At 39.9% G+C, this 25,152-nt stretch overlaps 1 protein-coding gene across 4 annotated transcripts; it reads left to right on the forward strand.

Moving 5' to 3' along the window:
* The first annotated feature begins 20,715 nt into the window (after positions 1–20,715).
* On the forward strand, positions 20,716–24,670 carry LOC131024324 (uncharacterized). Of its 4 annotated transcripts, none has more exons than XM_057953830.1 (5): positions 20,716–21,215; positions 22,735–23,383; positions 23,470–23,704; positions 24,138–24,200; positions 24,482–24,670. In XM_057953830.1, the coding sequence occupies exons 1-5, from the start codon at positions 20,885–20,887 to the stop codon at positions 24,563–24,565; spliced, it is 1,362 nt and encodes a 453-aa protein (XP_057809813.1). In that variant the 5' UTR covers positions 20,716–20,884; the 3' UTR covers positions 24,566–24,670. The 4 variants fall into 4 exon arrangements, with proteins under 4 accessions (XP_057809813.1, XP_057809814.1, XP_057809811.1 ...); XM_057953831.1 differs by having other exon boundaries at positions 20,745–21,215; positions 22,738–23,383; XM_057953828.1 differs by having other exon boundaries at positions 20,745–21,215; positions 24,138–24,670.
* The last annotated feature ends 482 nt before the right edge of the window (positions 24,671–25,152 follow it).

A 25,152-nucleotide genomic window follows, 5' to 3' on the forward strand; every position in this document is an offset into this window, starting at 1 on the left:
CAAGATATCAATCAGATCCTAAAGAAGCTCATTTGGATGCAGCTAAGCGGATTCTGAGATATCTCAAAGGCACGCCCAATTTAGGATTGTGGTATCCAACAGACGAAGACATCAAGCTCACCGGATATTCAGACTCAGACTTCGGTGGATGCAAGCTTGATCACAAATCAACCTCCGGAACATGTCAATTCCTAGGCAACAAGCTCATCTCTTGGTTTTCAAAGAAGCAGACTTCAGTCGCTACCTCTACAACTGAAGCTGAATATGTTGCTGCCGGAAGCTACTGCTCACAAATCCTGTGGTTAGTCCATCAACTAAAGGACTATGGGATCGACGAAAAGGAAGTTCCTATCTATTGCGACAGCTCCAGTGCTATTGCAATCTCCCAGAATCCAGTTCATCACACCAGAGTAAAGCATATCGAAATTCGACATCACTTCATTCGTGATCATGTCGAAAAGAAGAATGTCTATGTGGAATGGATTCCCACTGCTATTCAGAGAGCGGACCTGCTGATCAAGGCTCTTCCAGAAGAGAGGTTCAATGATCTTTGTGCGAAGATCGGCCTCATCAACCCTGAAGAGTGATGCTGTGTTTGAAGATATTCTCAAACAGTCATGCTGACTGGTGGTCAACCAACTGCTGCTTCTACGATCGACGACGTGGAAAGCAATGAAGTCCGAGTGCTCATCTGAAGAAGAAGTTATCCTGATGATTCAACCAGGATCACGTGGTATCAACTGACTACTATGCTCAGTTGATCAGTAAGTATTTTAAATGCTTACCTTTCAAAATCAGTTATTTCAGTTATGAGCTTTAAGTTTTTAGTTCAAAATCTTCTCTCTAACTGATCAGTTTCTTTAAAAAAAAAACTTTAACTGATTGTTGGATTTGTTGGAAAATGGAATATCCGAAAAGGACAAGATTTTTATAAAGTGAAAATCTGTTTTGATTGAACTTGTCCTGATCTTTTTGCCAAAAATCCTTCCAACCTTTTTGCCTCTGCAATAAAATTTCTTGAAAAGCTCATTAACATGACAGTATGTAATGATGCCTTTCAACTTTTTAGAAAAACAAAGTCCCTCGCAGTGACGGTGGACACGAATTTTCTCTTCAATTGCATTATAGGCACAGTTTTTGAAAAACCTTTCATCTTCTACATGGTTCACTGTTTGTCTATTTATACCATGTTGTCTTCACGATTTTTCTGCATCAACTAACAACTCTCCACAGCCTTCACTGTGAGAAAAATTTTCAATTGTTTCAAAAGTTGCAGAGAAAATTTGTTCCGACTAAAGGAGAAATCTATGACTGAAAAGTCATGGAGTGGAAGAATGACGCTCACATTCTTGGTCTTCACCGGACCCTTCCACTGGATCTCAACGTCTCTCCGGCGTCAAAGTTTGTTCTACCCTCACTTGTATCCAGCGAAGCGAGCGTCTTCCATTCTCATGCTTGGCGCCAAGAAGCTTTACCGCTTCTGGAGGAGATATTTCTTATTGTAGATATCGTACTCCTCCCTGGCTTGCAACAAACAACGAGACCTCTCTTGTTGTTGGCCGGCATCTTCAGCCGCACCGGATCTATTCTTCACAGACCCTGGGTCGGTGAATCGACGGTGTTAGTCTTCTCAGCTGCCACCGCTTCGATTCTTCCTTCTCACACCCTTCCCTCTTCTCTCTTTTTTTCCAATTCACCTACCTGATCCTTCTCCTCATAAGGCAGCCCTCTCCTTCTTCCAAGGCAGCCTTCTTCTATCTTCCGCCTTCTACGTTTTCTTGTCCTCCTCCACTTTTCCGTCTCCCTCCTCTCCTCACCCCACAACTGACGTCCTCCTCTTCTGTTTATCCGGACTCACTCTGTTCTCAAATCTTCTCACGAACTTCTGAGACTAGGAGTTGGGTACCGTCTGATCATAGCCTCCATCGTCATCTCTCTTTTTGATGTTGCCAAAAAGGGGAAAAGTTGGGAAAGTCAGAAGTCAGAGAGAAACCTTTCCTTGAGGTTGCTCCTGTCCTCTAACTCTTGACTGATGATGGAACAACAAAGGATCACCAGATGATGCATGCCATGGAGGCCCAAGTTACGTTGCATATGTTTCCTTATTAGATTAGGAGTTATTTTCCATGTTTATTCTCCTAGTTTGGTTAGGTTTTCGCATACCTTATTTGTAGTCTTTATGATGGACGAAAATTAGGGTTTCTTTTGCTTGTTAGTCAAGTTAGGTTTAGTCTTTTCTTTGCCTATATACAGGCCTTCTTATGTTGGACGAAAATTAGCCTACTTTTATCAATAAACTTGTGAGTTTTATTTCTCTCTTGAGAATTCCGAATTCCTCTTGATTATTCCAAGACGAATTCAATTATTGACGTATCGGCGGGTTCATCATCCCTCGTCGTGTGTCATTCAGCGTCCCCGAGTTGCTGCGTCAACTTCATGTTGGGGTTTAGGGATCCGTTCGCCTAAATCATTCCGTGGGTTCGATTCAAAGGTTTTGAGATTCCATCTACTGTTCGTTTTTCAAGTCTTCCGTTTGCGTGGTGTTCGATTGATCGGCAAGGATCATATCACCAGAAGATAGAAGGATGACGTTTCAGAAGAGACCTCAATTCAACGGAACACAAGTGAGAGTGGAACAAGCTTAGGAACATGAAGACACAAAGACAGAAGATGAAGATCAAGAAGTTCAAGGCGCAGCCAAGCAGACTGCTGGAGTCCATGGGTTTCCCCATGATGTTTTTGTTTTTCTTTTTACTCCAATGTAAGTCTTGCTCTGTACCTCGACTGATGGCTTATCAGTCCTTATTAATGAAATGAACTTCTTATTGATCTCAACCTGAAGACAATGACTCTTTGTCCAGGCTCTGATTATAGTTTTTCTGTCTTCTTTTTAGTTATATTTTTAGAACTGTTTTCGTTCTTGCTCAAAGTACAAGTTGTTAGGAACTATTGTTAAAGGGGAACTGTTTTCACCCCTTGTTTAGAACTTGTACTGTGAGTTTAGTCTTTTTACTGTCTAGAACTGCTGTGTGGTTTTGGCATCATCAAAAAGGGGGAAATTGTTGGGAACCCTAAGGAATATCCTAACCCTTGTTTTGATGATACCAAAATTCATAGGACTTATATGTAATAGACTAGAACAGTTTTGAACTCAAGTGTTAGAGTTCGTTTCTAGTTTAGTTGCGGTGTCGAAGACTGAAGACTGAAGACTGAAGAACGAAGACTGAAGATGAAGACTGCAGATACCAACTGAAGTATCAGTTGAAGAATCAGTTGAAGACTGATTATTTAATGCGCGCAATGGACTGATACTAAAGTCAAGTATCAGTTGAACATTCCTCCTAGGACTGATCTTCCAACGTTCAGAGGAATCCACGTACGCACAAGTACAGCCGCATTAAATGCAGAGATCTCAATATCTTATCTCTGCAGAGGTCATTCCTATTTGGTGGTTACTTTTCAGAGATGTCACATCTCCTGTCCATCAAAGAGAGCCGTTTCCACACAGACAAGGAACCTCGAAGATTGAAGCCTCAGCCCAAATTCGAATTGCTCTCCAACGGAAGAAATCTTGAGGATGATTTACGCCAACGGATCTATTCAAGAGTTCTCCTACAAATAGCGCTCGAGGATCACTTCAATCTTCACCGATTCAACAACATAAGCTGAAGCTCTGCCGAAATAGCTACTCAGCCTAAAGCTTAACTGTCCAAAGCTTGAATCGAAGAAGAGAATTCCAAAGCCAAAATTAGTCACTGCTGATTACATACATTCTCTTAAACCCTAGGCATATATCTGTTTACCCAGAAGCCAAAGGTCAAACTTGCTTCAAAGAACTTGTTCTTTGTAAGTATAGTTGGCACTCGTTTAAACCTCTCCCCCATAGGAGTGTTTGAGTGATTCGGAGTTCAGGAAGGTACTCTGAACTCTGAGTGAAAAGTCTGAGCACGAGGTGTGCTTAGCAGGGAAATCCTACGCGAGGTGTGTGGGTGCTGAAGAGGGGTTATCTTCAGTTTACGGTTGTGTGCACCAGGCAAGCACACGAGTACGGTTTGCAGTGCACCAGGCAAGCACTTGCGGAGTGGATTGTTGGTCTGATCAACCAGCCGTGGATGTAGGAAAGGGTTTTTCCGAACCACGTAAAAGTCTCTGTGTTATTTACAGCTTTCAGTTTTACATTCATACTTGTGCTATTTCAATTGATAAAACTGAACACTGACTAACAGCAAAGAGAAACCTTAATCCAACAACTTGCTCCACCAAGGCTATTGCGAAACTAAGTTTAATTTCCGCTGCGTATGATATCAATCTGACTGAACTATCCTCTGATAGTAAGGAAGAGTGATATCATCTCTATCTTAGCAAACACGACTGAAGCCCTTACTTGGATCAGTTAAGTTCCAGTAACTTAACTGATAACTCTTTACTAAAGAGCTTTCAGTATCAGTCGTCAACCCTGTTGGTCAAAACTGATTTCAGTAAAACAGGAGTCTTAGTTTGCGTGTAAAGTTTCGTTTTAATCTCTAACTGAGATCCCTCTGATTGAGGTTAGTAGATTGTCATAAAAATAGCCTATAGGTGTATTCCCCCCCCCATACACCTATTCGAGACCCCCCCCGGACATAACAATTGGTATCAGAGCAGGTTGTTCGCAAGAACTATCTGTATCTGACTAGATTCTATTTGAACTAGATCCTTTGTCTTAAAGGTCTCGAAAAAGTTTTACTCTTTCTTTTTGTACTTGTTAATTGCTCTATCTGCTGTTATCTGTTCTCTCTTTTTTGATGGAGACTAACCACAACAGATTATCTTCTCTACCTATGTTTAGTATTGAAAAATACGACATATGGAAGTTTCAGCTTGAAAGCTTCCTCACCGCCCAACACTGCAGAATGTGGGAAGTCATCACCAGCGGACCGATCACCATCACCGAAACTATCAAAAGGGTTCCTGCTGATCTCCAACAGGATCCTTACGATGAGGTCCAGCCCAAGTCAAAGGCAGACTTCACCACAGAAGAAAGGAAGCAAGATGAGCTTGACAACCTCGCCAAAAGCATCATCTCTGGCACCGTTCCCGACAAGCATGTCATGAAGATCATCAAGTGCGGAACAACAAAGGAGATGTGGGACATTCTGGAAAGAATGTGCGTAGGTTCTGAGGAAATCAAGGAGAATAAGCTATCCATAGCTTGCCAGAAGTTCGACTCATTCCTCATGCTCAAGAATGAATCTGTCGAGGAAATGGAACAAAGATTCAATCTCATCTTGAATGAAGTTCAATCCATTTCCAAAGACAAATACACTCAACGAGAAATCAACCTGAAGATTCTTCGAGCACTGCCACGTGGAGAATGACAGATCTACTCAGTCGCTCATCAACATAAGCCAGGATTCAGTCAGCTCCCGACAAATAAGCTTTTCTCCGATCTCATGGCAAATGAGTTCGACCTTCTGAGAAATCTTGGTAACAAGAAGGTTGGAGGATCAGACGAAGATGGTCCATCAACTTCAAGAGGAGTTGCACTGAAGGCCTCAACCAGAGAAGGCAAGAAGCAAATCAAGGAGCCAACGGAACTCAACCCAGAGGACTTCTTCAGTCAATATGCTTTGTTGACTGAAAGATTCAACAAGATGGAGTCCAAGTTCCGGAAGTACAGAAGGTTCCACAAGCAGCACTACAAAGGAAAAGAAAGAGAAGGGAACTCCAGACATTCCACAGATCGAAGCGGAGAAAGGAAGTCAGCCGCTTACGACATCAAAGACTTGGAATGCTTTGGATGTAGAAAGAAAGGGCACTTTCGACATGAATGCCCTGATCTGACTCCAGCTGAGCGCAGACTATACTTACAAAGAACAAGTTCTTTGAAGCAAGTTTGACCTTTGGCTTCTGGGTAAACAGATATATGCCTAGGGTGTAAGAGAATGTATGTAATCAGGAGTGACTGATTTTGGCTTTGGAATTCTCTTCTTCGATTCAAGCTTTGGGGAGGTTGAGCTTTTGGCTGAGTAGCGATTTTGGCAGAGCTTCAGCTTATGTCGTTGAATCGGTGAAGATTGAAGTTGATCCTCGAGCGCTATTTGTAGGAGAACTCTTGAATAGATCCGTTGGCATAGAACATCCTCAAGATTTCTTCCGTTGGAGAGCAATTAGAATTTGGGCTGAGGCTTTAATCTTCGAGGTTCCTTGTCTGGTGGAAACGACTCTCTTGAGGGACAGGAGATGTGACGTCTCTGATAAAGTAACCACCAAATAGGAATGACCTCTGCAGAGATAAGATCCTGAGATCTCTGCATTTAATGCGGCTGTACTCTTGTGAGTACGTGGCTTCCTTTGAACGTTGGAAGATCAGTCCGAGGAAAATGTTCAATTGATACTTGACTTTAGTATCAGTCTGTGGCACGCATTAAGTAATCAGTTCCAAACTGATTCTTCAACTGATACTTCAGTTGGTATCTTCAGTCTTCAGTCTTCAGTCTATAGAACCGCATACTAAACTAGAAACGAACTCTAACACTTAAGTTCAACACAGTTCTAGTCTATTACAATTAAGACCTATGAATTTTGGTATCATCAAAACAAGGATTAGGATATTCCACAAGGTTCCCAACAATTTCCCCCTTTTTGATGATGCCAAAACCATACAGCAGTTCTAGACAACAAAAAGACTGAACTCACAGTACAAGTTCTAAAACTGGGGTGAAAACAGTTCCCCCTTAACAATAGAACCTAAAAACTTGTACTTAGAGTTAAGAACGAAACAGTTCTAAAACAGAACAAGAGAAGACAGAAAAACATAATCAGAGCCTGGACAAAGAGTCATTGTCTTCAGGTTGAGATGAAAAAGAAGTTCTTTTCATTAATGAAAGACTGATAAGACATCAGTCTAAATTACAATTTTGAGCAGAAAAGAACAACACTGAAAAGTAGAAGACAACCAAAAGACTTAAGGTTTCTGATTATACAACTTGAAGACTGCTTCCCTGATATCTCCGGCTGCACGGGAGTCTGGATTCACATTCCAGATCTTGCAGATGGCTCTGAACTCCGCCTTGATTTTGTCTCTGTTAACTCCATTCTTAATCCTTGGTGGAGTCACCATCTTTTTCATTGGATCAGGAATGCTAGTTCCGAGTTTTCTTTGAGCATCTTACATTTTTAAGACCAAAGCTCGTTCTGGCTGCTGCATCAGGAAATATTTCCAGGCATCATTCCGGTAGTCTCTGTCACCTTGGATGTTGGCAAAAACCATCCACTTGGTGTAACATTCCTTTGTCTTCTCCCACCAGTCATTCAACTCAGATGGTATCCATTTGTCTTGACGTTCAAACTTGTCCAAGTATGATACCATCAGTCCTTCACTGAAGTAGTGCTGGAGCTTTTGACCTTCCAGAAGACTTGATACGAAATCGAGTTTCGTCTTTTTGATGTTTGACTCTGGCTCTTTTGAAGAGCTTTCTCTGGCTCTCTTTCTGTTGAGTTCAATTGAGGCAATGGTAGGAGCAACCTTTGAGATAATATCTTCAGCCCTGGCAAAGTATGAATGGATCCAATCCTCTTTCCTTCGGTCGTGCTTCTTCATATCCTCTTCCCCTTTTTTGGCATCATCGGGAGGGAGTCGGCTTTTCAGCTCTTGAAGATCATTAAACATCTTCTGAAGAAGGGCAGAGTCAGGGGACTCTTGAGGATGTTGGAGTTGCAGTTCAACTTTTGCAAGGTGATCCAGGACAGGGCGTACTGTTTCTGCAACGAGGAATCTGACTTGAGTTGAAGGCATGAACGTCTGCAAGAATTCAAGTTCCATTTTGTTGATCCGATCTTTGAGCTCATGAAGTTGCGTCTTTGTCTGGATCTCTGTTTCAAGAAAAAGGTTGCACAAGTCATTGTGATCCTTCTTGATTTTTGGAAGACCTTTGGTCGGATCAATCATTTCCCTCTTGTAATTGATAAGAGCAATTTCTTCATTTGTCAAATCCCTCTGAAGCTTATTGATCAAACCAGCATGATGAATCATGTCTTCCGTCGCCTGTTTCTGAACTTCTTGAAGTTTTCTTACAAACTTTTCTCCATAGATGTTCTGACGTTCGAGCTCATGATGGAGTGAGTCGATTTCATGCTGTTGATTGGAAATGTGCTCAAGCAGGACAGCGATCGGATCTTCTACATCTTCAGAAATCAGAAACTGATTCTTGTGCGATCGATTGTGTTTCCAAATGGTAAGGAGCTCATCAGTGTCTTCGTCTGAATCGAATAGAATCGGTCCTGTTGGGCGAGGAAGCTCAACGTGTTCTATCAGAATTTCTGGATCAGCAGAAGAGGTCTGCGCTTGTTGATCGTCAACGGGAGCTTTTGAAGTGGATGCCTCGGAGTTGCTCGGAGGAGCAGGGCATTCAGCTTCTTCTTCAGCAGGGAGCTGAGAGCTTGTCCGCTCTTGACTGATAGAAATGCCTTCGAGTGGTGTAGGCTCATCAGTGTTCAAGAGGGGTGGTGATGAAGGCTGAGGAGACTTGGTGATGTCCTTGACTCGTCCTTCAGAGGATGAGGGATCAACATTGTCAGCTGATTTCAGTTCTGCTGTGGGCGAAGAGCAGAGAGGTGCATCTATTTCAATGACACCGGGTTGATTGTCTTCAACTGAGGTTGATGGAGGAGTTGAGACCAATTTCAACTGACTGATCGAATCAGTCATCAATTGTTCAGAAGCGGCAGGATCAGCTGCAGATTTCGCCGGTGGAGCAGAGTCATATGCTGGAGCTTCTTGGGGATCCTGGCAATGTGGTGACGAGCTGAGTAAATCAGCTACTTGTTCAAAGATGAAGGGCTCTTCAGATGCCTTCGAAGTGCCAGCATCATCATTGAATGGGGTGGGATGTCTGAACTGATTGAAAGAATTCAGATAATCCATGGCGAATCTGTCAAAGCCATAGATTACATCCCAAACTTTCTCAATTTGAAAGAGGCTGACTAAGGATGCCTCTTCCATTTCGAATGAGTCTTCGGCTTGAGTGCTTTGAAGACTGTTGATCCGAGGGCATGGTGCCGTCTTTAGAAAGGTATACGTAAGAAGTCTGTGTAGATTCTGATAGACTTCGAGAGACGCATCGAAATCACCAAGGAGACGTTGAAGGTGATTTGTAGCATCTCGTTGAGCTTCTGATTGTAGTTCAACGACTTCTGGATTTTTCTCTGAAAGACCAGTAGAGACTGGTTCAGGGGTAATTTCCAAGACAGCTTTGCCTTTGGATTTTGGTGAGATGGGCTTTCTGGAGGATTTTTGAGGGAGGGTGGAACGGGATCGGCGGGGCACATTCGTGTGAGCAGGAGGATTTGATGGAGGGGATTCAGGGGCGTCAGATGCAGATGATTGTGGGGATGAGATATTGATTACCTTCATCTTTGGAGAAGGTTTGGGTTCTCTTTTTGCAGGTTTAAAGAGACGAAGACTGTTTGTGAAATCAATCATCTTTGGCCATTGCAAAAAGCTATGCTTCTTTGTTCCTTGGATGATAATCTGGGAAACCCTGTTCCCTTGTCGAACCATTGTCGCAGGCCTTGTGTTGTGGGCTTCGTTGTAGAGAAGCTTCAGATAAGCTTCTTCCCAGTTGAAGGATTCGTTCTTCAGAAGAGCTGCCATAAAATTCTTCTGGGGTTGAGAAGCTTTATCGTGGGTTCTGGTTGCACCTATCCAGCATTTCTGGATGATCTTGCCCAGTATGGCATACTCAGGATGAAGGTGGGAAAGTGTGACTTGGCTTTCCGTCGATTCAAATTCATCCTTCAGAGCAGACTTAAGAGTCTTGTTAGCTTCCTCATCAGTCAGACTGGAGAAAGAAGTTCCACTGTTCGGGAGTTTGAACAGTTTTCTGACAATCTTAGAGACGTTGAGAGTCTCTTCAACACAATCTGCCGAGGTGTAGACACTGACTTTGGAGATAAGCTCTCTGGAGTCGTTGAAATTGAGATTCTTATAGAATTCTCTGACTGCATCATCAAGTAGATATTTCGCTTCACTGGTGACGACTGGTCCATCCGTGCCAGTTGAGAATTGTCGAAACTTTCGCGTATTCAGGCTTCTTCTCGAAGGAGTCCTTGTGCACGGACTGTTCGTATCTGACTTCTTTCTCGATCGAAGCCTCCTTCTTGTTGTCGTTCTTCTTGATGTTGGTCTTGGCCATTTCGAATGTGAAATCTGAGAAGAAAAATTTGCAGAGAGTAATCTCACAGTAGAGTGCTGTGGATTTTGGAGTTAGAGAAAATGCAAAAGTAATGGATGATGGAGGAGAGGGCATAATGAAGGAAGTGTGATCGTGGAGGATGAACAGTTTCCTAGGGCAATTGAAAAGACGTGGGCAGTTTGAAATCTGCGCGCCAAGTCAGGTTTAATGAATTTTGACGTCCGTAATAAATGCCCGTCAGAGGAATACCTTAAAATAAGAGATTTAAACTGATATGGAATATTAGACACGATCTCTTGTTGAAAATAGGCGGCGTACATTGCATGCAATGATTTGAAAAGATATGCCCAAAAAGAGGTGTTCAGAAATTAAAAGTTCAATACTTAACGCAACGTCGCCAGTTAATCATTATGACATACAACCCCTATTTTCTTTATCAGTCAAAGATTAAAGCCGATAAAAGCAAGTTCCCAACAATCAGTTAGGAAAACAGTCAAAAACTGATAATACTCAAGCAGAGTTCCCCCTAAATTGGATAATCCATTATCAACTCAAGCAATAAGGCACAGGGAACAATCAATTGAGTAAAAGTAGCAAAAGTAAATCAGTTTAGAATTCATTTAAAGACAAAGTTGCATGAAAGTGTAGAAGAACAAAGCAAGAAAAAATGAACAAAGACAATCTAAGAACATCATTTACAAAATGGGAAGTTTCTGATCAGATGACATTCCTTGACCTTCCTTTGTCCTCAGTTGATGCGGAGCTACTTGCTTGGTTTCCTTGGAGGACTTCCTTTTGGTTCTTCAATCCTTTTTCCTTTTCCCCTTCTTGTCTTCTTCTCGTTTGTCTTTGTCATTGGACTCAGGAACACCGCTGTACTTATTCTGCATTTCCAGTTGCTGTTGAAGATGCATGATTGTTGATTCAAGAATAGCCATTTTGACTCTCAGCTCATAAGTTGTATCTTCTTGAATGACCAGCCTCTCGTTAAACATTTGAATATCCTCATTGGTGAGAGGTCTTGCAGGTGTTTGATCTTCAGCAGCATCGTCTTCAACTCTTGCGTCGGAGGGAGCAGTCTGACGCATTGGAGACTCATGATGGACTTCAGTGCCCTCGGCATCATCTTCTTTGAGAAGTCATCTAGAAATCAGGTACAGTCTGAAGTTGGGTGCCCAGTCATGGATAGTATCCCAGAGATTAGTGACTTTGAATTTTTCAAAGACGCTGTTCTCTAAAGCTTCCAGTTCATCTTTAGTGAGAACTTCATCAATCTCCTTGTATTGAGATTTGGGCAAGGTTTTGACAAAGATGAAGAAGAATTAGTCGACAAGATCCCGAAACTCTACAGGATTCAGGGTTGCAATGATTGAGGGAAAGGTGGTTGTGACACAATGTTGGGCCAGTTGTGTCACAAAGTTTCTGAGAAGAGCAGTTTGATCGTTAAAGGATGAGGATGCAACATTAATGTCAGCAGGCTCATTAAACTTCGCTTTCTTGTTGAATCCTTCCAGGCAGTAGTGGAAGAATCCTCTGAGAGGAGGTTCTTCTGTATCAGTTCCTCTGTTGTCAGTTGCTCGTGTCTCATTCGGCTGTTGATTTCCTTCATCTTGTGGAGGAGCAGTGGGAGACTGTTGTTGAGATGTTTCAGTGCTTGGAATCAGCACTTCTTCTGAAGTTTTTTGTGTAGTTTCTTCAGGATCCACTTTGGAAGACTCTTGAGGATTGTCAAGAAGAATCTTGACTGGAGATGGCGAACTATCAATGCTTCTTTTGATTGAGCCTCGAGTTTTGTAGCGTGGCACTGTGGTGGATAAAAGGGTTTTAGCTGTCAGACTGACGTTCCCTTTATTTGAGCTTTTTTGTCCTTCGAACAGACAAATGGTGGAAGACACTTGGGTGGTGTTCTTCCAGAAGCAACGAGTTTCTTTCACACTGTGAAGAATTAGTGATGAAACTCTGGTTCCCTGAGGAAGGTGCTTGGTGGAGTGAGATTCCTTCTTCTCTTCAGCAAGGATTTGAAGATAGGCCTTCTCCCAGTTGAATGGGCCTTTCTGGATCAGGGCAATCAGCACCAGTTTGTGTGGTCTCGAGAGATGACTAGGAGATCCAAGAGTACCAAACCAGCATTTCTTGATCATTTTGGCGATTGGTCTGAGATGAGGATGTATTCTTGATATTCTCAAAACATTTGTGATGTTGAGGTCGGCAGGAGCATTACTCATCAGCGCATCTCTCATGAGATTTGTGGCTTCGTCAACGGTGAAGAATGGTGCGGGTCCGTCAGTTGGGAGGTTGAACACTTCTCTTGCAGCTTGTGAGATGTTGATGGAGACCTTCGTGGAATCTGAGAAGTTCTCATCGGTGAAAACTGTGATTTCTGTTCTGAGATCACCAGTTGACTCATTAGTTTTGATGTTGTCGTAGAATTCTCTGATGGTCGATTTGTCGAGAAGAAACTTCGGTGAGCATTGAAGGAATTTCATCCATCCATGGCGTTCTAAGATTTCATTAATCTTCTTGAATTCAGCAAGATTCTGGAGTGCCTCAAATGTTACAAGGGATTCGTAACATACAACTTGTTGAGATGCTGATTTTCCCATGTGGAATTTTGAGTGAAGAAGATTTCTGCAAAAATCTGTAAATTGGTTCTCACAGAGGTTGAACTGTGGATTTTCACTGTTAGTCTTGAAGAGATAGCACACTCGAAGATTTTTGCACAAAAGATTTCTCAGAGATTGAGTAAATCTTTTTTCGAAGACGAAACGTTTCTGAAGAGAATATGAAAGATCGTGCACAAGGCGGTTTCAATAAACTTTTGAAATCCGTGCAAATGGAGACGTGGCACGTAGATCAATCCGTTTGTTAGTAAAAATGGCAGGATCATGTGATCGTGTGTCACCCATTTTTGAACGAAGTTTACACGTGTCAAATAAAAGGAATGAAAAAGTAAATACAATGACACGTCAGACTAAACACATTTCAGTCGAAAAAGATAAAGAGAATCAGTCATAAGTACAAGTGAGTTTGTTGAGAGAAGCTTACACAGTGACTATCACTAGATTAGTTGTTGACTGAAGTGCAAATTCCCCCTGGAATGTATGACTGGTTGTCCTTCGGTTACTAATCTGTCGACTGTTGCTGCACGTTCTTTTCTCATTTCATCATTCTTCTGAACTGAAGTGTTTCTTCATGAATCACTTCTTCAAAGACTTCTGACGTCCTTTTGAATTCTGTTTCTGTTTTCTCGAGACGTGGCAGAAGTTCTTGTTTTTGAGACTGAAGCAGTCTCAGTCTGTTGATCAGTCTGCGCTCTTGAACATTCCTTCTGTCAGCTTCGTCTTCATCTGAAATGAAGTAGCGCATGACGATCCTTCGAGCATCTTGCACATGATCGATCTCTCTGATGATCTGTCTGTGCTCCCTAAGGAGATTTTCAAATCTCGTTCTTAGGTGTTGATACTCTAGTCGAGTTTGATCATATCTGCTTGTTCCTTCTGACTGTGAGTGGGTTGGGCTCTGATTTTCTTCTGAAAGATGAATTTGTTGTCTTGGTCAGAATCCAACGTCCCAATCTCAAGTCCGTTGACTCCTCGAAAGTATGTGTGGACATAGTCGCTGGAGGAGTCTTTCTTGTTCCTGTACATTTGAGGGAAGGTAAGGAGAAGCACACAGAAAGCAAGAAGATAACACGGAGCAAGCACTCTCAAGGGGAATCTTGAGAAAGGATTTTGATCAAAAACAAAATACCCTCATTAGGATCTAGTTCAGTTAGAACCTAATCAGATACAGAGTGTTCTTGCGAACAACCTGCTCTAATACCAATTGTTAGGTCCTGAGGGTCTCGAATAGGTGTATGGGGGGGGGAATACACCTATGGGCTATTTTTACAAATTCCTCTAAATCAGAGGGATCTCCAGATAGAGATCTAAACGAAACTTTTCATGCAAACACAGACACCTGTTAACTGAAAGCAGTTTTGACCAAACAGGGTTGACGACTGATACTGAAAGCTCTTCAGTAAGGAGTTATCAATTAAGTTGCTGGAACTTAACTGATGCACTTATGGGCTTCAGTCGAGTTTGCCAAAGTAGAGATGATAACACTATTCCTGACTATCAAAAAATAGATCAGTCAGACTGATATCATAGGCAACGGAAATTAAACTTAGTTTCGCAATAGCCTCGGTTGAGCACGTTGTTGGTCTTAGGTTTCTCTTTGCAGTTATTCAGTATTCAGTTTATCAATTGAAACAACACAAGTAGGAATGTAAAACTGAAAGCTGTAAACAACACAGAGACTTTTACGTGGTTCGGAAAAACCCTTTCCTACATCCACGGTCGATTGATCGGACCAACAATCCACTCCGCAAGTGCTTAACAGGTGCACTGCAAACCAAACCGTGTGCTTGCCGGGTGCACACAACCGTACCACTGAAGAAAACCCTTCTTCAGTACCCACACTTCACTCGTGTCGGATTTCTCTTACTTAGCACAACCCGCGCTAAGACTCTCAGAGTCAGAAAACCTTTCTGAACTCCGAATCACTCAAAATACTCAAATCTTTCTTTTAGAAAGGAGGTTTGAACGAGTGCCAACTATACTGCAAAGAACAAGTTCTTTGTAGCAAGTTTGACCTTGGCTTCTGGGTAAACAGAGGTTTGCCTAAGGTCTAAGAGAATGTATGTAATCAGCAGTGACTGATTTTGGCTTTGGAATTTTCTTATTCGATTCAAGCTTTGGGGAGGTTGAGCTTTAGGCTGAGTAGCGATTTTGGCAGAGCTTCAGCTTATGTCGTTGAATCAGTGAAGATTGAAGTTGATCCTCGAGCGCTATTTGTAGGAGAACTCTTGAATAGATTCGTTGGCGTAGAACGTCCTCAAGATTTCTTCCGTTGAAGTTCGAGGTTCCTTGTCTGGTGGAAACGGCTCTCTTGAGGGACAGGAGATGTGACGTCTCTGATAAAGTAACCACCAAATAGGAATGACCTCTGCAGAGATAAGATCCTGAGATCTCTGCAGTTAATGCGGCTGTACTCTTGTGAGTACGTGGCTTCCTTTGAACGTTGGAAGATCAGTCCGAGGAAGAATGTTCAACTGATACTTGACTTTAGTATCAGTCTGTGGCACGCATTAAGTAATTAGTTCCAAACTGATTCTTCAACTGATACTTCAGTTGGTATCTTCTGTCTTCAGTCTTCAGTCCTTCGTCCTTCAGTCTTCAGTCTACAGAACCGCATACTAAACTAGAAACGAACTCTAACACTTGAGTTCAACACAGTTCTAGTCTATTTCAATTAAGACCTATGAATTTTGGTATCATCAAAACAAGGATTAGGATATTCCACAAGGTTCCCAACAATCGCCGAGATATGTCGAAACCCTATGGAGATTCGCTCGATTTTGAATGGATGGGACAAATTGGAGGCATGGATCGAATGCAAGGTGATTGAAGATAAGTGCAAAGAACATTTTCAAGGTGATTTGGCCCTAGAAGGTAAATCGCCAAACTCCGATGCTTACCCTGATTCGTTCTTTTTTTGTGAGGAAAATTGGGTGTATCGAAACATGAGCGATGCTGTTGAATCTATGATGCGGATCCTGCTTCCTGGGTTCTTTTTGGTGAGATCTTCCCTATTTTGGATTTTTTCTTTATGCACAGACTGTGATACGTGGGATTATGTTGCAATTGTACTGTGGGAAGTGATAAATTGTGGCTGAAATGATAGGATTATGCTCATTCTATGTGTTCTGTCCGAAAATAGTGCATCGATGATTACAATCTTAAATTGTATGAGATGATTTACTAATTTGATCTTGCATGTTCCACTTGTTGATTATGGTTTGGTTTTCTATGGTCTTTGTGTCGTGTGTAGTGCATTTTTTGTTTGGCCCTGTTGGATGACCTATCTGTTGGTATCTGTTTGTAGCAGTGTGTTATGTGTAACCTGTGTATAGATTACAAAAACTGTGCTTTAAAACCTCAAATTAATAAGCTTCAAATCTGAATTTCATTAGAAACCTGTGCATACATTACAAAAACATGCCTATGGGAATCTTAACATGTGCATTACAAAAACATGAGCATTCACTTTACAAAAACAATAAAAAGCTAGGCATTCCTGAAATCTTCAATATGCACTACTGCCCCCTTGAATTTGTAGCTGCTGCATGCTACAAGTCAGCCCATCAGTTGTGCCTCCAATCATGCCTATAGAAACCTGCCTTAAGAAACCTTCACTCCCATTAATGTTCCCCTGCTCAATTAGGTAGGCTATGCATTCCTTAACAAGCATTGAATCAACTTCAAGGTTTAAAGGAAGCATATCCTGCCTAATCAAGGCATCCTTCTTCAAATGGGGAATTTTGTAACAGTTTTGACCTTGGTAAAGCATGAATGAATGGATAGTCATTTTATCGGTGAATTATTGTTGAATTGTGAATTATACCTAGTGGTTGATCGGAAAAGTGAGAGATAATTGCTAAGTTGTTGAGAGCACGAAAGTAAGATTACAGTAGTATTGAAAAGTAGAGATAGCGTAAATTACAGAGTGCGTATGCATGGGTATTTATAGATTACATGCTAGGGGTAAAAGAGTAATTTCGCCTTCGAAGCATGCCTTCCGCGTGGTCGAGGGTATAATAGTAAATTTGCTCCCAGGCGGGGGATTCCGCTACTCTTTTGGTGATTTCTCTGGCGAAGGCCATTTCTCTGGCAAGGGCCATTCCTCTAGCGAGAGTGACTTCTCTGGCGAAGGGCATTTCTCTGGCAAGGGCCATTCCTCTGGCGAGAGTGACTTCTCTGGCGAAGGCCATTTCTCTGGTGGAGACCGTTTCTCTGACGACATCCGTTCCTCTGGCGAAATCCGTTTCCCCGATAAAGATCATTCCTCTGCTCTGCATATATTACTCCTCATCAGACCTTTTACCTTGAGTATTTCAATCATGCAGCTTTGTAGACTAAGAAAAACCTTGTTCAAGGTTTGTGCACTTAACTGTTCAAATGAATTTTGAACAGCCATAAGTAAGTCACTGACATTGTTGCAAACTGATTTAGTTTGTAGCGATTGTATCGCCCTGAACCACCCCAAATCATTTATGTTGGTGTCGGGTGAGTTTGGTGGTTGATGCACCAAGTGTATGTCAAAGCCATCACTAGAGGCAGCTGCCTTGAAATCAGGGTCATTGTCTTTAATGTGTGGCCACGCATTATCCTGCTTTATGTAGATGACTTTGCTAGCAAAACTTGGCCACTTTACCTTTATAGCAGGTATAATCTGAAATTACATTAAAATAGGCAATGAAATGAAATTACATGGATAATATAATCTGAAATTACATGGATACTACTCATAAACTGAAATGATTTGGACCCAAGCATGTTATTGGAACATTCCTTGCACAAATCATGTACTATCCATACCTTATTAATAAGGCAATCCTTCACCACTTCTTTGGTGATACTTTGAATGGGTTTCCACTTCATTGTGCCTGCCTCCCTGTTCTTACTCTTTCTCTTTGCTGGTACCATTTCAGTAAATGGAAAAATGCCTATTTTTCCATCAAATAGGCATTCTCCATCAGGGCCAAAGATAGGCCTACACACTGCACATATAAACATCACATTGGTGATGAATTTTTTATTTTTACAGGTTCTATGAGGCTCAGTCTTTACAGGGGTTAAGTAAAACCTTTGGTTGGACTTGGTTATGTAGAACCATTTCTCATCAATGTGGACTGTGTTGTGCATATTTTTAAATGTCACACTCCTCATAATCCTATCATACTCTAGGGCCTCTAATGAAAACCGTAGCCTAAGCAACTTGTTAGGAGCAGTAATCCATCTTCCCACAGTACTTTTGCTACATTGGATCCCACATGCAAGCCTTCGAATCAGGGGCGGAGCCAGGGGGCTAGAGCCCCCCCCCCCCCCCCCAAATTTTGAAAAAAAAAAAATTATTTTTTTATTTTTATAATATGTCTAAAAATATTGTTATTATTATTATTATATTTGTATTTTAGTAAAAAATGTCTAAAATGTATTGAATGCCCCCAAAAATATTTTTAGTAAATGTTGAACTATATTATCTATGAAAATGTTGTTATTATTATTATTATTATAGTATTTGTATTTTAGTAAAAAATGTCTAAAATGTATTGAATGCCCCCAAAAAATTTTTTAGTAAATGTTTTGAACTATATTATCTATGAAAATGTTGTTATTATTATTATTATTATTATTATTATTATTATTATTATATTTCTATTTTAGTAAAAAATGTCTAAAATGTATTGAATGCCCCCCAAAAAAATTTTAGTAAATGTTTTGAACTATTTGATATATGAAAATGTTGTTATTATTATTATTATATTTGTATTTTAGTAAAAAATGTCTAAAATGTATTGAATGCCCCCAAAAATTTTTTTTGTAAATGTTTTGAACTATATTATCTATGAAAATGTTGTTATTATTATTATTATATTTGTATTTTAGTAAAAAATGTCTAAAATGTATTGAATGCCCCCAAAATTTTTTTCCCGGGGGGCCCCGTAACAGTTCAGCCCCCCCCAAAAAAAAATCCTGGCTCCGCCATTGCTTCGAATGGTAGATCTTTTGGACAAGTCTAAGCTAGCAATTAACTGTAAATCTAATTGCACTCTTTTTTGTCTTGGTCTTTGTATTTTTCGACTCATGGAACAAATTACCTCACCCTGTTGTATTTGCTTTTTTGCAGCTGCCCAAATCAGATTGATTGTGCTTCGTGAGTTGCTCCATTTTGTGATACCTGCTGAAATCTCCCCCCTAGCAGACTTCCCCTCCTTGTTGTCTTCAAGGAGAAATTGTATTATTGCTGCCCTCTCAAATGTGGAGAGATCTGTTTTCCTAGGCATAGTGTAGTTTTTGTGGTTTTTTTTGGTTTTGTGTTGTTGTAGGAGCTGTGTAATTTGTTAGGTTGGAAACTGAATTGGTCTCTATTTATAGAGAGGAAAAAACTTGTGAAGTGTGGGAAATTTGAAATTCCCAAATATTGAATGAAAAGGCAGCTTTTGGAATCTGGCGGCAGTTTTGAACCTTTTAATTTGCACAGATTTTGCTTTTGATTTTGGAAACTTGAATTGCACAGGTTTTGAAAGTTTAAGAATTTAAATTTAAATGAAGGTTTAAATTATAGAATGAAGGTTTAGTTAAATAAACGTTTGAATTACAGAATTTAAATTTTAGACTTTAAAATAAATTACAGTAATTTATTTAAATTACAGAATTTAAATAACTTAAATAAAAAATATTTAAATACAAACTTAATCAAATGTATTACACACCTTTACTTCTTAATCTCCGTGTTCAAAAGCATTGTCCCATGAATAATGGGAGGAGGGAGTAGTACTAGAGGTGGCCACGATTCGGTTCCCGGTTCGAACCGGAACCGGAACCGCCGGTTCCCGGTTCCAAAAACTGGAACCGGAACCGAACCGAAAAATAACCCTCACGGTTTCGGTTCCGAACCGCTGGTTCCGGTTCGAACCGTTAGAACCGTCCGTTTTTTTTTTTAATGTAATTTTTATTATTTTATGTATTGTTGTGTAAAGTTTAACGAAATTTGCTTTAATAAAATAAATGACACAAGAAAATATAAAGTTCATATACATTATTTTCTAAATTGAACTTATAATTCAAAGTTATACCTTACAACTCTTGTAAATAAAATTTACAAATTACAACATTTGAATGCTAAAATAAAATTAAGGCAATTTAGTTTACAACTTTTAATTGGGGAAAAAAAGAAATAAAGGAAATAGAACTTGAGCTTAATTATAACATTTAAGTTATAATTGAGTTGCCTACGTATTCCGAAGGAATCAAAGTCACGTAGTTCTCTTACCTTCGTCTTACCTTTGGTGACACTATCAATATGAAAAATTGTAGTAATATTTTTTATAAATTACCTTTCATCATATTAATAGTAAAGAATTTTCTTACGACAATAATTATTTGACCAAATATTTTCTTTATTTTATTTTAGTAAATGATTTTCTTTATTTTCTTTATTTTTTTGTTAATTTTTTATTTTCACATTTTTTATATTTTTTTCTTTTTTTCCAATTATTTCATCTTTTCTAAAAATATTACATTTATTCATATCAATTGTTATTTTTTTCTTACGACAATAATTATTTGACCAAATAACTAAAATTAAAAGGCGGTTCTAGGCACGGTTCCACGGTTCCCGGTTCTAACCGTGGAACCTTCGGTTCACGGTTCCAAGGCGGTTCTGGCACGGTTCCAACCCGGTTCCTGGTTTCCGGTTCCGGTTCGGAACCGGGAACCGGCGGTTTGAGAAATCGGAACCGTAACCGAACCGGCCGAGCACGGTTTCGGTTTCGGTTCGGAACCGTGTATCACGGTTCCGGTTCCAGAACCGTCCCGGACGATCCGATTTTCCGGTTCGGTTCCCGGTTCCGGTTTTTTTGGCCACCTCTGTAGTACTTCACTCAATTAATGCGGATGCTTTTGCAAATTAGACTCCTAAATTCAAAGTTATAAAGAAATTTAAACAGCTTCTACTCGTGCTTCAGTTTCGTCGCGATATAGCGCCACGTTCAATTTCTAAAATATGTTGGCGCCAACATCCAAAAATCGAAAATCCATCACTATTCGCAGTCCCAATCCCCACCTTTTTTATTAGGGAAATGAACCACCAGTATTCTCGCCATGGCATATTATGATTTCGAGCCTCCTTCGTTCTCTCTAGGGCTCGATTTTGACCTGTCGCAGCCCCAAACCACCCCTCCGCCCGACCCGATTCCTCAACCAGCTAAGCGGCCTTCATCCGCTCCCAATCTCCGGCCAATTGAAGAAGAGGATGACGACGATTTTGAATGCCCTGTTAGGGTTTCCGAGCCACCTCGGGCCTTGAAAAGGCTCCGCCGTGTAACCACAGCCCGGCCCCGGCCCCCGTCCCAGGAGCCCAAGGTGGACTACAAGGATCAGTGTGTGGATGATGACATTGAGGATTTTTCTTCCGATGAAGATAGTCTCAGAGGTATTAAAGATCCCCTTTCTGGTGCAGTTTTCCGTTTTTGTTGGTGGCTCTAATAGAGTGTGATTTTCATTTTATGGGTTGAGTTATTGAACTGCGTGTTCAGCACAAATTCGCTCACTGTTTAAATTTTACTCTAGATATGCTTCTTAGATATGGTGATGTATACATGAGTACATAGTACTTTTGTCTTATTAAATAGAAGTAAAATGCTGCATCAGCATGATGCATTTTTTAATCTCTAAGCGCTAGGTTTTATCCCAGGATCATCGGCTGGAATGTAAGCCCTACTGAGTATCCTTACAATTAAACCAAAAGAAGATGATTTGATTGGGCTGTATTGAATTTTGAAGATATTGATTAATCCTTTGCAATAGCTTCTTTATGAGTACATCGTTTCCATTGAATTTTTGCTTGATGTATCACATGAGTTTCTGGACATGTATAGTGGAAAAGGTTGCATTTATTTGATTGTGCTGAAGTAGAATATGTCATGAAGTGGAATATATCTTGTAGAAAATCGGTCTTCACGATGAACTATATTATATCTAATTCTAGGTCAACATATGCAGATTGAGGTTGTTACCCATTACAGAAAACAGAGTTGCTTTCAAAAGTTGTGTTAGAGTTGTAAAACATTGATATTACAACATAAAAATATGATTTATCATTAATATACTTGTCATTCCTTCACTATATGAAGACTTCCTTGGAGGACTGCAATAAAGTGTGTCTTGAGATTTGCAATGGCATACCTCAAAATCATTTATAACAAACAGTTTAAGATTCTGCAAGTTGAGAAATTATTTCACTCATATGTATCTGTATTGAAGAAGGTCATCGTACTCTTTAGTAGGTCGAACTTGATTCTTTCTGTGCCAGGTGTTCATTTTCTGTGCTTGACACTCTTCTTGTCTCAGTTTTGAAGTCTATGTGTTGTGATGAACATCACAAACTTCCCAGCCCTATATGTCTGCCTGTGCATGTATCCATAGATTACAAATAAAAGAATCCTGGCTTATTTTTGGAGAACTGTGGTGCTATTGTATCTAGAAAGCATGAGTAACAACCAATATTATCTGAAAAATTCAACTTTTCTTGACCACTCAGAAACAATGTTTGCCTTATATACATCTAGTAATGATTTTTTTTAATATTCTTTGAAAACATAGTGTAAAATATACATTGCCAAAAATCTTAACAAAATTATCTTCATCACTGTGCTAACACTGATGTCTTTACTTAATCTGTTGCAAACCTATTGAATAATTTTATATCACATGATCTTATTATACATTGAAGTACCATATATGATGTACCATGTCCGCATGTTGTATCCTATAATCTTTGAGAATTGTCGTCTTTATCATGAATCATATTAAAAATTTAAAATGACCTCTTTGCAGAAAATTAGATGCTTCTTGTTCATAATGTCTTATGTGGTTAGTCGCATCTGCTTCTAAGAATCTTGAATACTTTTGCATCCCATGTGTATGAGGATATTGATTCTTTCTTAAAACAGCAGGAAGTCTTCCCTCTAATTCTGTATGTAGCAGTTCAAAACCATCACTGCACAGGAAGAAGGTTGTAACTTCTGAGCCTGGTATGCAATGGATTTCACCTAAGGGTAAAGAATTCCCAAGTTCTTCAGCTTCCATCAATGTTGAAACAAGAGGCAGCAGTATGATATTCCCAAAATTAACTGTAAGTCCTCTAAGAAGGTTCCAGTTAATTGATTCTGATTCTGATGATCCTTCCACAATTGAAGACACGCGCAAAGAAACCCCAAGTGTGGTTTTGTCTCCAGAGGAGAAAGAAAAGGATCATCGTAAAGGGACTAAAACATCAGTTGGCAAGCACCAAACCAAAGACTTGTGGAAAGATTTATGCCCGGAGAGGAGCTCCTGCATTCCGACGCCTGCTTTTGATGAGTTCTGCAATGAATATTTCACTGGTTTGAATAATAAAAGTATGGCCAAAATTGACTGTAAGCACACTGGCATTGGGGCGAACAGAGATAAGACTTCTCTTCCTCCCGCTCATTGCTACTTTTTCCACAATGATTCAAGAATTCAGAAATTAGTTCGAGAGCGGTTACCCCATTTCTTCCCCTTGGAAGTAGGCAACAACCAAGACATGAAGCAACAAAATGTATCAGTAATTGATTACATGTATGTAACTATGATTATTAACTACCATTTAACTTGTAACTTTTCTTTGAATGAGTTCTCATTTAAATTAGTCCATTTGTCTTCAGGGGCCAGTTTGGTGGCGAACAGGATTCTAGGCAAACCAGCCGCAAACAAACTGTTGAGAAAAATTCCAAAATAAGCAAAAAGAACACCAAGAGTTTGCAGGTTGATGGGACTTCAGAACATTCAGGGAAGTGGGTTACTCCTAAAACATGTGCTGCAAAAAACGCTGGGAGCAGAAAAGAGCAAGCTGTTGGTGGATGCAGTGGTACATGGTACACTGGCCAAAATGGGCAAAGAGTAAGTGAAACTTTGTTTTGTCAGAAGGAGTGCATGGATCACATTTTCTAATTAATTTTTTATCCATTTCTTTCTAGTTCAGTGGTAACTTATGAACTCTTTTTTATCCTTTATTAGATATTTTAGTTATAAATAAATGATATTTGTGAAGAATGCTTTGGTTTAGCTGGGAATCCTTCCTACTTATTCTGGAGAAGACATATACTAACCACATTTACACACTAACGTTAATGGATTTCTGGCCACGTTAAAACCACTGATAAGTTTTGTTAATTTCTCAAAACTACACTTGTCAGCATTATTCTTTTCTTCACTAATTCCCAAGCTGTGGAGTATTATAATGTCACTCTCAAGAGCTCTTTTGTTTCTTTGGGATCTAAATCTATCATCTCCTTACTTCACTTATCTTGCTGTGTTGCTAAATGTTTTTCAGGTCTATGTGACGAAAAATGGGGAGGAATTGACGGGTCGAATTGCTTATAGACAATATAAAAAGGTATATCCTTTTTCGACATGCTTGTGGATGATGCATTACCCTTCTCCTGTTTGGCCAAAATCCATTGAGTTTGAGGCTAACTTGGTTGATGCCGCTTCGGAAGAGTTACTTGACATGGGATTATATGCTTTGCCTAATACTGCAATTAGTATTGCATAACTTGTTGGAGCATCCTGTTTATAATGCATTTGCCATTTTGTTAATCATATTGACAACACTTAATCAATCATTACCTGACCTTATATCTCAAGCTAATTTGATTACATCCGTTGTGGTAACAGGAGAGCGGAATAGGGTTCAGAAATTCAAAGAAGAAAACAGCTGCCAAGAAGAAAACTTCTTCCAGAAAACCTCCAAAGAAATGATTCCCTCGTAATTCAGAGTCCTGTTTTCACCACATGCATTCTCAAGCTGATTTGTTGTAGATATTATCATATACTACTATTCTTAGTTTCAATGGTTTTGATCTATTCTCTGGGTTCTTGTCTAATTTCAGTAATTTTTTGAAATTTCATTTCAATGCCAATACCATTTTATCTTTTTCATTTTTTTGAGTTGGAAGATAGGTTATTGGGATTAGGGATGACAATTTACCTGCGGGTAACGGATATCCACAACTACCTAACCCTAATAGGTGCGGGTTTGAGAAGCATTTGATATTTACGGATAGTTTTGTGGTTACAATTCACTATTCATTTAGTTCGTAGATATGGGTTTGGATACCTACTATCCATACTTGCGAAACCCATTTATATGTGAAAATACCCGTGAAATATCCGCGAAAATACCCGTAAAATATCCGCTAAATAATCGTAAAATATCCACAAAATACTCTTAAAATATGAATGTGGATTTGAACTATGGTTTGTGAATTTGAATATTGATGCAAGATGTGGATTTGAACTATGTGATTTGTGGTGAATTTTTTTGTATGTGTTAAATTTGTTATTAA

The sequence above is a fragment of the Salvia miltiorrhiza genome, chromosome 5 (genome assembly GCF_028751815.1).
Source record: "Salvia miltiorrhiza cultivar Shanhuang (shh) chromosome 5, IMPLAD_Smil_shh, whole genome shotgun sequence".
NCBI lineage: Eukaryota > Viridiplantae > Streptophyta > Magnoliopsida > Lamiales > Lamiaceae > Salvia > Salvia miltiorrhiza.

Coding starts and splice junctions, on each gene's coding strand:
- LOC131024324 (XM_057953828.1), top strand. CDS start 20,885: ATGGCATATTATGATTTCGAGCCTCCTTCGTTCTCTCTAGGGCTCGAT. Junction 21,216..22,734: donor CGATGAAGATAGTCTCAGAG/GTATTAAAGATC, acceptor TTCTTAAAACAG/CAGGAAGTCTTCCCTCTAAT. Junction 23,384..23,469: donor GTATCAGTAATTGATTACAT/GTATGTAACTAT, acceptor ATTTGTCTTCAG/GGGCCAGTTTGGTGGCGAAC.